This window comes from Megascapheus bottae, chromosome 22 (assembly GCF_031878675.1).
Source record: "Megascapheus bottae isolate mThoBot1 chromosome 22, mThoBot2.hap1, whole genome shotgun sequence".
In the NCBI taxonomy this organism is placed as follows: Eukaryota; Metazoa; Chordata; class Mammalia; order Rodentia; family Geomyidae; genus Megascapheus; species Megascapheus bottae.
In genome coordinates this window covers 15,004,752-15,016,733 of record NC_143530.1, presented here as the reverse complement: position 1 = coordinate 15,016,733, position 11,982 = coordinate 15,004,752, and the positions used below count along the sequence as shown (strand labels likewise).

The 11,982-nt window shown below is 47.5% G+C and overlaps 1 protein-coding gene across 1 annotated transcript; it reads right to left on the bottom strand.

The window, feature by feature from the left end:
• Positions 1-2,142: 2,142 nt before the first annotated feature.
• Trim31 (tripartite motif containing 31) lies at positions 2,143-11,468 on the bottom strand. The gene is made up of 9 exons (XM_090355238.1): positions 11,067-11,468; positions 10,141-10,236; positions 8,290-8,520; positions 7,393-7,415; positions 6,717-6,832; positions 5,253-5,327; positions 4,678-4,719; positions 4,054-4,182; positions 2,143-2,669 (listed from the first exon to the last, which is right to left on the bottom strand). Exons 1-9 carry the CDS (start codon positions 11,466-11,468, stop codon positions 2,143-2,145), a joined length of 1,641 nt encoding a protein of 546 aa, XP_090211364.1.
• Between the last annotated feature and the right edge of the window lie 514 nt (positions 11,469-11,982).

The following is an 11,982-nucleotide window of genomic DNA, read 5'->3' as shown; positions in this document are numbered from 1 at the left end:
AGAAATAAATTTTATTATTATAAAAGAAAATACAGTATTAGGTTATATTGGTTTTCCTATTTAAATCTAGAATTACATGTTTATTTCTCTTCTTTTATGTCATATTCATAAGATAAATTTAATTTTTAGGTTGAAAATCTTGGTTCTCAGTAACACTAACATAATTATTTGCCTTGTCATACCACGTACGTACATACATACACAAACCTAACTGATTCAGAATAACAATGCTACTGTGATTATTACTAATATAACTGAAAAGTTAAGGGCCGTGAGTTTGGCTTAGAGGTAGAGCATGCAGGAAGACCTGGGTTCGATTCCTTGGTACTATATACATAGAAAAAAAAGCCAGAAGTGATGCTGAGGCTCAAGAGGTAGAGCTCTAGCATTGAGAAAGTCCAAGGACAGTGCTCAGGCCCTGAGCTCAAGCTCGGGACTGGCAAAAAAACAAAAAACAGACAAAAAAAAAAACCAAACCCTGAAAAGTTAAGATCTATTGGTGATTTGTTTTGCTCCTTAGGACATACCCTGCTAAAGATGCAACCAAATTGCTGCATTTTAAAGTTAAATTTAGTGTCATTTTTCTTATCCAAAACAGGGATTCAAACTTGATATCTAATACCTTTTGCTCATTGGTTGGTGCTCTACCACCTGAGCCATGCCTCCAAATACCTATCTCCTTTTGGGGGAAAGGGTATAATTATGTTGCTGGGGCCAATCTCAAACTTATGGGCTAAAGTGATCTTCCTGCCTCAGCTTTCCAACTGGCTGGGACTACAGGCCTACCCATGCGAGCATAGGCACTTAAAAAATAATTTCTCTTATTGTATAAACTATCAACTACACCAACTGTTGGGGGCTGTGAGTAACGCCATGTCTAATAACTTTCTGCTGAGACAAGGCAAGGTGCAAGAGGCAGGGCGCAAGACTTGATTACCATTGCTTACAAATGTGTTATTGTTTATCACTCTCTGCTGGGACCTAGAGCGAGGGTATATTAGCTGGAGGGACGTCCTCAGGAGGGGGGTTTATTGGAGGGAGAGAGATTTTCCTGCCTTGATGAAGCTGCATGGTGTCTCTGTTTGTGCTCTGAGGAAGGAAGGCTGAGTGCGGGAGGACAGTGGGCCCTCTCCTCTCAAGGGATGAAGGACCCTGACAACCAACAGCTTAATCTTGTCCTGTTTAAATTGTTTTATAATGATGTAAAAATTTGCATGGTATTGCCGGGCGTAGGGACTCATGCCTGTAATCCTAGCTACTCAGGAGACTGAGATATGAGGATCTCGGTTCAAAGCTAGCCCTGGTACTAAAGAACTGAGACTCTTATTTCCAATGCACCACCAGAAAACCGAAAGTGGTGCTGTGGCTCAAGGGGCAGGGCAGTAGCCTTGAGCTGAAGAGCTCAGGGACAGCACCCAGGCCCAGAGTTCAAGCCCACCGCAGGAAAGAAAAAGAAAAAGAAACAAAAATTTACATATACAAAAGAGAATATATTTAGAAAAGACTAATTTCCATTCCTTCCACCTAATTTTTTTTACCTCTCTCTATAGAAACTTTTTACCAGGCTTTGGTTTATCTTTCTACATAAAAAAACTATAAACAAATATATGTAAAATATATTTTCCTTATGTAAAATATAGAATAGTCATATGTAAGCAGTCCTTATTTGCAAAGTCGTGTTGGTACTAACCTGCCTGAATCTGGAGACAAAAGTATCATAGTTTTCAGATCTCAGGAGAGAATGAGGTCCAGATGGGTCAAGGCCACGTTCAAAGCCAGAGACAACAGGAAATAATGCAGAGAGGAAAGGGTCATCCCAAGATCAGGTGTTCAGCCCCTTGCACCTGTCTCGCTCAGGATGCTTTCTCAGCAAGATGGACATCTGACTGGCTTCCTGTCTTGTCCTGTTACACACAGTGCTGCAACGAATGGCCCTGGGCATAGTCTACTTCTCAGATATTTAAGCCTTTCTTTTCAATGCAGGCGTGTCAGGGGAGTGGATGGAACATATAAATGGGGTCAGAACTTCAAGCCTGCGTCAGTGCCATCTTTCTGTAGGGCCTCAGGAAGCCTAGCTTCAATCCTCAGCTCCAACACATGCGAAAGTTGAGGGGGGTCAGTGGGAAAGACAAGCAAAGGATCTTAGGGACTCAGGGTGATCTGGGTGCCTGGTAACAGGAGCCGAAAAAAAGGAAAGATCTTCCCAGGAAAGGAGGCTTGGAAGGTGTAAATGTGATTGTTGTTCGAGGCGTCATAGAAGATGACCTTGCCGTCATTGTAATCCACAAGGACGCCCACTTTCCTTGGACGGACTGGCAGCGGCAGCCGGATGCAATTCTCGACGAGCGCTTGGCACGAAGAGCCGTCGATGCGCAGCGCCCAGAAGCCATAGGAAGGTTCCAGGTTCAAGTGGCCTTTCCGTGTCACCAGTTCCGAGGCCACGCCCACCACGGAGGCCCCGCCCCTGGGCCCCTGGAGCTCCGCCTCCCAAGCCTGGCGACCCGAGGAGAAACCTGGTAAACCCAGAACGCAGCGGAAAGGGTAGAAGCACTCGGAATTACTGGGCTCAGTTGAATCACCGTGGGAGACAAAGTCTAGCATCACTGTCTTCAGATCCTGAGAAAGGATGAGGGCTGGGTGGGCCGTGGCAGCGTACAGGGTCACAGCAGCTGTGGAGGGATGAGAGGAAAGATGGCCCTTTTGTTTCCTGCTCCTTTATGCAATCGGAGGGAAACTTTCTCAGTCAAATATAGTTCAAGTCCCCAGGTTCAAGGCCCTGCCCCCTCCTTAAAGTGAATCTCAAATTTCACAATATTCTCCCTTGTGGGTGCATCAGGGCGCACCCCATTCATCACGGTGGTATCATGAGATTGTCTCTTCCCCCATTTACAAGGGTTGGTGCTATTTTGAGAAATCAAGGCTCTGACTTGCTGGGCTGAAGTACTTGTCTAAGGTGAAATCCCTTGAAATACAAGAAGGGGGGGGGGTTGAATGCAGTGGGAGGAATATTCAAGGACCTCCCATCTCAACCTCCATTTTTATTAGGATTAGACAGGGAGTCACAATTGATCCCGGCTGGAAGAATTCCAGGTGATCCTCTACGAGGCTGTCTGGACACAGGGTTTAGGAATGTGGACCTCGTTTTATCTCCCGGTTTGTTCTCCAGTTTTAGTTTTTCTTTGCTGGATTTGAGAGTTTGGATGATTTAAGAGGAGAGGATGTGGGAAGGTGGGGAAATGTCCTAGCTGCCAGATTTCTGGAGGTGGATTAGAGTCATGATCAGCCAGGCAAGTCACACTCAACTCTGGCTCTCATGTACCCCTAAACTGCTATTTGGGTAAACAGTTGTTTAAAAATGGATTTGAACTGGAAGAGAGCAAGAAAGGAGTGACCTGACTTATGTAACTCTAACCCCTCTTTATATGACAATAAAAACATTTTTTAAATGGTTTGAAACTGGACACAGGTGGCCCACGCCTGTCATACTAGCTACTCAGGAAGCTGAGATCTAAGGATGGAAGTTCAAAGCCAGACCTGGCAAGAAGGTCCATGAGACTCATCTTTAATTAGCCACCAAAAGACTGGAAGTGGAATGGAGCTGTGGCTCCAGTGGTAGAGCACTAGCCTTGAGGGGAAAAAAAAAGTCAAAAGACAGTATTCATGGGAGTTCAAGCTCCAGTACTGGCACCAAGAAAATAAAAAGAAAAGCAAAAGGCCAGTGTCCAGGTTCTGAGTTCAAGCCCCAGCACTGACACCAATAAAAGGCGGGCATGTGAGGGCTGGGTAAGAGGAACCAGAGGGGGACAGATGTAGGGATAGTTTTCATCCACTGGGTGGAGCCCTAGCCAAAGCAACAAGAAGAAGCCAAAAGAGAGGGAGTGCCCAAGCTGGAGGCACTTTTCCTTTGATTTTGCTCAACTGCACCTTCATTTCTTCCTCACCATTACCACCATCCCATCTCCATGATCAGTAGTTCGAGCCTCTCCCTGAGGCCCCACTCATTTGACCTAACTCTGCTTAAGCTGAGCCACTTGGACATCTCCAGTTACTCACTCAAGGCTGAGCGTGGGTCTTCAGTCTGGACAGAGGGCAAGTTCTGGGTGTTCGCGGAGTTGATTCGGTCTCGAGGAACCTCAACATAAGAGGCCCTGTTTCGTGCTCGGAGCAACGGTGAAGGCACGACTGTCCCAGCCAGGGAGACCCGGGGGAAGGAGGGGTGTGGGGTGATACCGTTGAGGAATTGAGTTGAGTTGTTCATTGTATTGAGGGAAGAGGAATAAAGAAAGGGGAGTCAACAAGAAGCTCCCACCCTCCAACTCCTACTGCTGCAGGGACAGAAGTCACATGAGGGCTCTGTTCTGTGTTCCCCGGGGAAGTAGAGAGGATAGAGGAGATGCCCCATGTATGCCCATGCCATCTCTGACTCCTGAAGCCTCCCAGATTTGTAGGTTCCACGCCCCCCCCCACCATCTCTTTAAATCCCTCCTTTTGGCTCCTATCTTCTTCCTTCCCCATCCTGACTGGCCAAGAAGGGTGAAGGGGGCTTGCGTGGTGGGAAGTTCTTTCTGCAATCTAATCTCTACCTTTCCCAGTACATTCCTGACCGCTTTGGAAAGAGGCTTTGTCACTCCGAGTTCCCCCATAAGAAGACTGCCGTGTGCAGGGCAGGACCTCTACCTGGGGAGGCCGGCTTTGGATTGTTTTTCTCTAACAGGGTCCCTAGGAATTAGAGAGAGAAAACAAACCTGTTAGCAGAAAGTTGGAAAGTAAAAACAAGCAGCCAACGAGGCATGCTGGCTCCTGGTACATGTGAAGGTTGTGGGTTTGATTGTCAGCACCATAAAACCAAACAGCAGCTGGATGCCAATAGCTCACACCGGAAATCCTAGCCACTCAGGAGGCTGAGATCTGAGGATCGCAGTTGGAAGCCAGCCGGGCAGGAAAGTCTATGAGGTTCCTGTTTCCAATTAGCTTCCAGAAAACTTGAAATAGAGCTGTGGCTCACAGTGATAGAACACTAGCCTTAAGTAGAAAAGCTCAGGGACAGCACCCAGGTTCCAAGTTGAAGGCTCACCACCGACCAAAAATTAATAATAAATAAAATGATTTAAAAAACACATCCGTATAAACCTGTTCTCAGCTGACTAACTTGCTGTGCACCTATATGGGGACCTCCTGTTTTTATAGAGAACCCTTCCCTTTGCATTCTTGCTTCCTTGCACAATAAGAAGTAGCCCTCAGTCCCCACTCACAGCTCTTCTTGTCCTTTTCATCCAGGCCTTTGAGGAATCTGGCTTCGTCTTTCTTCTTTTCAGCCTGCAGGTTTTCTAGGGGTAGCGAACAGAAGAAAATGGAGAAGATTCGGTCAGACAGTTTGGAGTACAAACTGAAAAGCTTATCTGAAAATAAAAAATAGCTAGAACCAAAAAAAGGATAGGGGGGTATATATAGTTCAAGTAGAATGAGTTCAAACACCAGTACTTCTCCCACCAAATATGTGTGTGTGTGTGTGTGCGCGTGCGTGTGTGTGTTTGCATGTGCATACACATGTGTGTCTATATCCGACCCTTACAAAAATTTAGGCCAGGTGCTGGACTGAGTTCTTTGTGGCCCCTGTGCCAACTGCCAGCTGCAGGAGGGCACAGAACAGCCCTGGGATAGGTAGAGGGAGAATGGTGGGCAGCTCCCCTGACAGTTAATGTCTCAGCTACGGGGAAAAGCCAGGAGAGACATACAATGACCTTCATGAGATGGGGCCTGCAGAATGACAGCCAGAAGAATCTCTATGAGGCGTGTTCCCACACGCATCCCTGAGTTTCCACACCCAGGCAGTGAGGGACAGTCTCTGAGGAATCTGGTCCTCTTTCTCCCCAGCCTTGGGGTGGGGGGTGGGGCTCCTAAGAACTTTCTAGGAAGAAGACTCCACTCATCTGTCTTCGCTCCTGATTTCGCACAGGAAAAGAAGTGGTAGAAGTCCTCACAGCCAGACACTGGTAGCTCAGGCCTGTAATCCTTAGCTACTCAGGAGGCTGGGGTCTGAGGATCACAGGTTAAAGCCAGCCTGGGCAGGAAAGTACGTGAGACTCTTATCTCCAATAAACTACTCAGAAAAAGCCAGAAGTGGTGCTGTGGCTCAAGTGGTAGAGCCCTAGCCTTGAGCTGAAGAGCTTAGGGACAGTGCCCAGGCCCTGCACCAAAAACATAGAAGTCCTCATCCATGCCACTCATGCTTCCCAACTGTAAACCCAGATAAGTCTGAAAACATATCCGGACTAAACATCTACAGCCCCATCTATCCAGCTGTGATCTGGAGAGTGTCTATTTCCTGGAAAGGAGAAAGTATTTCCTTCAAACATCGTCAGCTTCTTCTATAGCTAGGAGGAGCCCCTTGTCAGACGAGGCAGCCCCTGCTCTTCTAGGTCCCCTAGACAAATCAACAGCAGATTGCTGACAGCCACTGCCCTAGGATGGGGGCCCTCTTGAGGAGGAAAAGGGAAGTTCAGGTCCCCTCCATGGCTGACCTAAGAAAGAAAAGGCAGAAGACAGAGCAGAAGGAAAGCAGAGTGATACTCCGAAATGAATAGCAGGCAGCCTGGCATTTGAAGGGCCTAGTGATGATGGAAGCACCCAGGAGGTACAGGTCACCTTCTGTGAGGTGATGGGGACAGAATTCTCGAGAGTGGTAGGTGAATCGAGCTGGGCAGCCTTTTCCTTACCTTTGAATTTTCTTAAGTTCTCTGTGATGGTACTGTGACTTGATCTTGTTTCGTTGAGTTTTTTCTCCAGTCCCTCAGGGACTGGGGATGGGTTGAGAAATTGAAATAAATCGCTCCTATAAATACATAGCTGAGCTGGGTGATTAGATCATAGGATAGGGGGTTGGGGAGGACCAACGACAGAGATGTGTAGGGATGCAAGACTGGTTGGGGAAGGATGCTGCAAGTGAGGAGGTAGTGAGCCGTGAGTGGGGAAGCTAGGGCCAGGGATACAGGGCTGGAGCCACGTGGGGCAAGAGGACATTTGGAAATGAATCTGCTATGTGACTACAGAGGGGAGAGAAGGGAAAGAGGGGGCACAGAGAGATTGTGCAAGGGAGCCAGGCCCCAGAGGTGAGCGAGGGACGTGTGGGAGGTGCCGGGAAATAGACTCTCTGCTAAAGAGCCAGCAAGTAAGAGACAACAGCTCTCTTTACCCACCAACCCCTATGCTCCAGTGTCCACCTCCAGCCTCAACAGTTGGCAGCAGCGAGTGTGTGTGTGTGTGTGTGTGTGTGTGTGTGTGTGTGTGTGTGTGTGTATTCCTGCCAGAGGAGAGGGCACATGTTTGGATTTCGGTTGAGTGCTGTGAGCATGAGTAACTCAGTAAGTACTAGGCACTGGGTGTCCATCATACCTGGACAGGAGACTTTTGATGTCCTGGAAGAGAAACAGTGACAGGCTCAGCAGTTGGATAAAGAATGGGAACCAAGTGGAGTATGAACATCTCAGGTTCTCCCCGCCCCCCTCTTTCCCTCTCTCCTCTCCCCCCCCCCCACCACTTGGAGCATTACTCCAAGAAGCCCTTGATAGACAAGTATACAGGACCATGATAATACCTCAAGAAGACCCAAATAAATTATTTTCCAAGGAAGAATTTCATCTCTGAGACTCAATCAGGAGACCAGCAAGCTGGGGTCAGGGTAATACAATGGCTTTGCATGATTTCCTTCCTTCCTTCCTTTCTTGTTTCCTTCTTCTCTTCCTTCCTCCCTTTCTTTCTCATCCTTATTTTATTCCTTCCTTTCATTGTTTCCTGTGGTGGTAACGTGGGCTTGAACTCAGGACCTCACACATGCTAGGCTGAATCTTTACCACTTGAGCCATACCTCCACTGTTTGTGACTAATTGATTAAATCCTAAGGAATATTCTCTCCTGGCTGGCTTCAAATCGTGATTCTCATGAGATCTCTCAGCTTTCTGTGTAGCTATAATTATACACATATGTGTATACCTGTATCTTTTCCATCTTTTTATTGTGGCCACGAGAAAACAAAGTTGAACTCCACATGTGATTGAAACCTATTTCTAGATTACATAGGAGACTCAGATTACATTTCCAGATGCCACATATGGCTCCCATATTTCTACATCACACGTGTGGCCCTCATTTGAATCTTAAATTGTCTGTGGGGCTCACGTCTTCTTGTTGGACAGTGCTAGACTAGCTGGTAATCTGCCAGCTGGTTTATGTGCTAGCCCGAGACCAGGAATGCACTGCTACCTGTGGTCAGTGTTGTCCCAAGAAACTCACCTCCAACAGCTGTCTGGGCTGCATTTGCTGCTTGGCTGTCAGAGACTCAATGAGCCTCTTGAGCGAGTTCAGCTGAGTCTCTGTGGAAATGGAATAGAACTTCTTCCCCTTGGCTCCTTCCATCCCCAGCCAACGAAGCCTGGACAGCAGGAAATTCTCTTTCTCGTCTAGGACCTGCCGCAGCTGTTTGAAATGCTGCTGGATTCTTTGTTCCTCAAGCCACACGTGGGTCTGGTACGAGGGGAAGGATGCAGAGATGAGAGGGTGGTGGTCTCATGGGTCATCCCGACTCTTTTTTTTTTTTTGCCAGTCCTAGGGCTTGAACCCAGGGCCTGAATATTATCTTTGAGCTTTCTCAAGGCTAGCACTCTACCGCTTGAGCCATAGCACCACTTCTGGATTTTTCTGTGTTTGTGGCACAGAGGAATGGAACCCATGGTTTCATACATGCACTCTATCACTAGGCCACACTGCTGGCCCCTCCCAGCTGACTCTTCACGTGGGGAGTGTGTTCCCTCTGTTCTGACTACCAATGCAGAAGCAGCAAGCTGAGGCACTCTCAAGGAGAGGACAGGGGAGCACCATCTCTGAAAGCATTTCCTATGTTCTCAGGTTTCAGTTAAACTATGTTTTTTCACTTTACCTTCAAGAACCTGAGTGTCTAAAACTCACATCTCCTGGGGCTTTTCGGTTTATTTACCACCTACTCTCTCACAGATTTTTCCCCTGGACACATAAAACAAAAGAAGTGAACAAAACAAAACTTGAGAATCAGGCTCTCCAGTGAAGATCTGGGAGGGCTAAAACATGGTGCACTCTGTGTGTGTGTGTGTGTGTGTGTGTGTGTGTGTGTGTGTGTGTGTGTGTGTGTGTGTGTGTGTGTGTTGGTACTGTTGCTTGAACTCAGAGCCTTTTGTTGCAGCTTTTTTACTCAAGGCTTAGTACTCTACACTTGAGTCACAGCTCCACTTTCAGCTTTTTGCTGGTTAATTGGAGATGAGTCTCACTGACTTTCCTTTGAGGGCTGGCTTTGAACCGTGATCTTCAGATCTCAGCCTCTTGAGTGGCTGAGCCAAAAATGCCTGGCTCCAGAGCCTGCTTTTATTATTTTTTTTATTTTATTGTTTTGTGGTTCATGGGGCTTGAACTCAGCCTGGGCGCTGTCCCTGAGCTCTTCAGCTCAAGGCTACCGCCCTACCCTTGAACCAGACCCTACTTCCTGCTTTCTAGAGGTTAATTGGAGATAAGAGTCTCAGGTCCTTTGTGCCCAGGCTGGCTTTGAACCTTGATCCTCAGATCTCAGTCTCCTGAGCAGCTAGGATTACAGGCATGAGCCACTGTGCCCAGCCAGACCCTGCTTTTTTTTTTTTTTTCCAGTCCTGGGTGTGAGCTCAGGGCCTGAGCACTGTCCTTGGACTTTCTCAAGGCTAGAGCTCTAGCCCTTGAGCCTCAGCACCACTTCTGGCTTTTTTTTCTATGTATGCGGTACTGAGGAATCGAACCCGGGTCTTCGTGCATGCTAGGCAAGCACTCTACCACTAGGCTAAACTCCCAGCCTGAGAGCCTGCTTTTAAAACGAGCATTTTCTATTCTAAGACCAATTTGGGTTTCCTTAACACCACATGCGCACGAGTGGAGACGACAAGGCAGGGAGAGGAGGTGCCACAGTCAGCAAGGTCCCCAGTGCCCCCATGAGGGTCCCCCGATGTTACCAGTGGGTCCTCCCTGCACTCCACCCTGCTCCATGCTACCTTCTTTGTCACAGATTTTTTTGGAGTGTCAGTGTAAAAGTGGTTCAGATGGGGCAGTTTCTGCTTCTTGAGGACCGCAAGAAAAAAAGTTCTTTCTTACCAGGAAGCACTCATTTTTCTTTTCACCTTTCATCTTCTCTAATCTTATTTCCTTCTCCTTTTCCAGAAAGACTACCAGCTTTGATTGAATCTGCCCCTGGGGAGAGTTGGGGGGAGAAGAGAGAGAGACATTTGAGCAGGCTGCACCTAGAAGCTACTCTGCCTCCTAAAACTCAGGTCTCTTAGGAGAGCAGGCAAGACTTTCCTGGATAGGGAGGGTGCTGAGAAAGGGAACAGGAACAATCTCGAAGAAAAGAATTGTGATCTAAAAGAAAAGAATTGCTATTCATGACTCGGGTTATTCAACACTAATTTCTTTGGATGGCATTTTGGGATTCTCAAAGAGAATCCCAATATTTTCCTTGTCTGTCAACAGGTAGGTTTTGTTTACTCCATTTTCTCCCTTCCTTCCTTCTTTCTCTTAGGAACTAAGGACCAGCATCTAGGTCATGCTAGACAAGCTTGCCCTCTACCACTGGGTTGCATCCCCAGCTCCTCTGGTCCAGCTTGTAAGGTGAGGCAGAGGACTTGGAATATAGCTCATAGTGCAATGGTGGCACATTTGCATAGCATATGCCAGAACCTATGCTTGATCCACTGAATGGTGAGGATGTCTGGCTCAAGGGGAAAGTGATTCTTCAATGGCCATATTTAAACTCAGAACCTGAACTTGAACCTTCTGAATCTTGAAACCTTCTGAATCAAAATTTAAATCTGGACTATTCTCCCTCATGCCTTGATTGCAAAGGGACAACATTTCCCAGCCTCCTTGATCCCACTGTGCCTGACTGTGGACTGCTCACTCCAGGGCAACAAGTCCAAACCAGATGGTCACCAGGAGTAGGTAACAGTTCCAGTCCCCCTCTCTGAGTCCTCCTTTGTTGGAGGGCAGGAAGAGGGGCTAGAGAAAGGGCCCCAAATGCCTACCTTATACATCTGGGCAGCCTCTTCTATCAAGATGGTATTGTGAGATCTGTGGTCCTTAGAGTCCCGGCACACCATACAGAGGAATTCCCCATCTTGTTCACAGAAATAGTGCAGCCTTTCTCTGTGCTTTGGACATATCACTGTTTCCTCTTCTGGTTGGACCTCAGAGGCATCAAGAGCTTGGATTCTCTCCACCAGGTTTACCAACACCCAGTTGGGCTTCAGCGTGCTCTTCGGCACAAACTTCTGGCACAGGGGACATCTGAGAAGGTCGTCCAATGCGTTTCCAGTCTGAGAGATGCATGCCCGGCAGAACGTGTGCCCGCAGTGAATGGTGACAGGCTCCCTCAGAATGTCCATGCAGACTGAGCAAATCACTTCGTCCTGGAGATTGCGGGCCATCATAAGCCTCCGAACTGCTTCAAGTGTACGGTCTCAAAATCCGTGGTGGACGGTGGATCTAGGAAAAGAAGAGGTAGAGGTCAAAGAGTCTACCGATTAGAGGGATCAGGAAGGAAAGAAACAAAGCCGGTGCAGTGGGAGGGTTGGGGGGGGGTAGGGGAAGCAAATGAATGGTAAAAAAAAAAAATCTAGAGTAAAACTTCAAATGTAGACAATATTATGAAAAGAGGAAAACACAGACAATCCCATCTGAGTACCTCTTGAGAGCAAATGGATATTGTGATTGAATGCATGCTGCTTATAAATTAGGACAAGGTGTCCTGAACTTTGGACTCACAAAGATATGTTTATAAGGCAGTTGACAGAGCCTAGAAAAACCAGGGCACCAAAGTCCACAGACAGGGACTTTCTATCAGCTCAGGTAGGAAGTGGGAGGAGTGACTGCAGCTCTTAAAAGGTTTTGATGGGGCTCTTTCCCTTCCCCACAGCACCTGTAGCCCTCTGTCCTCTGCGA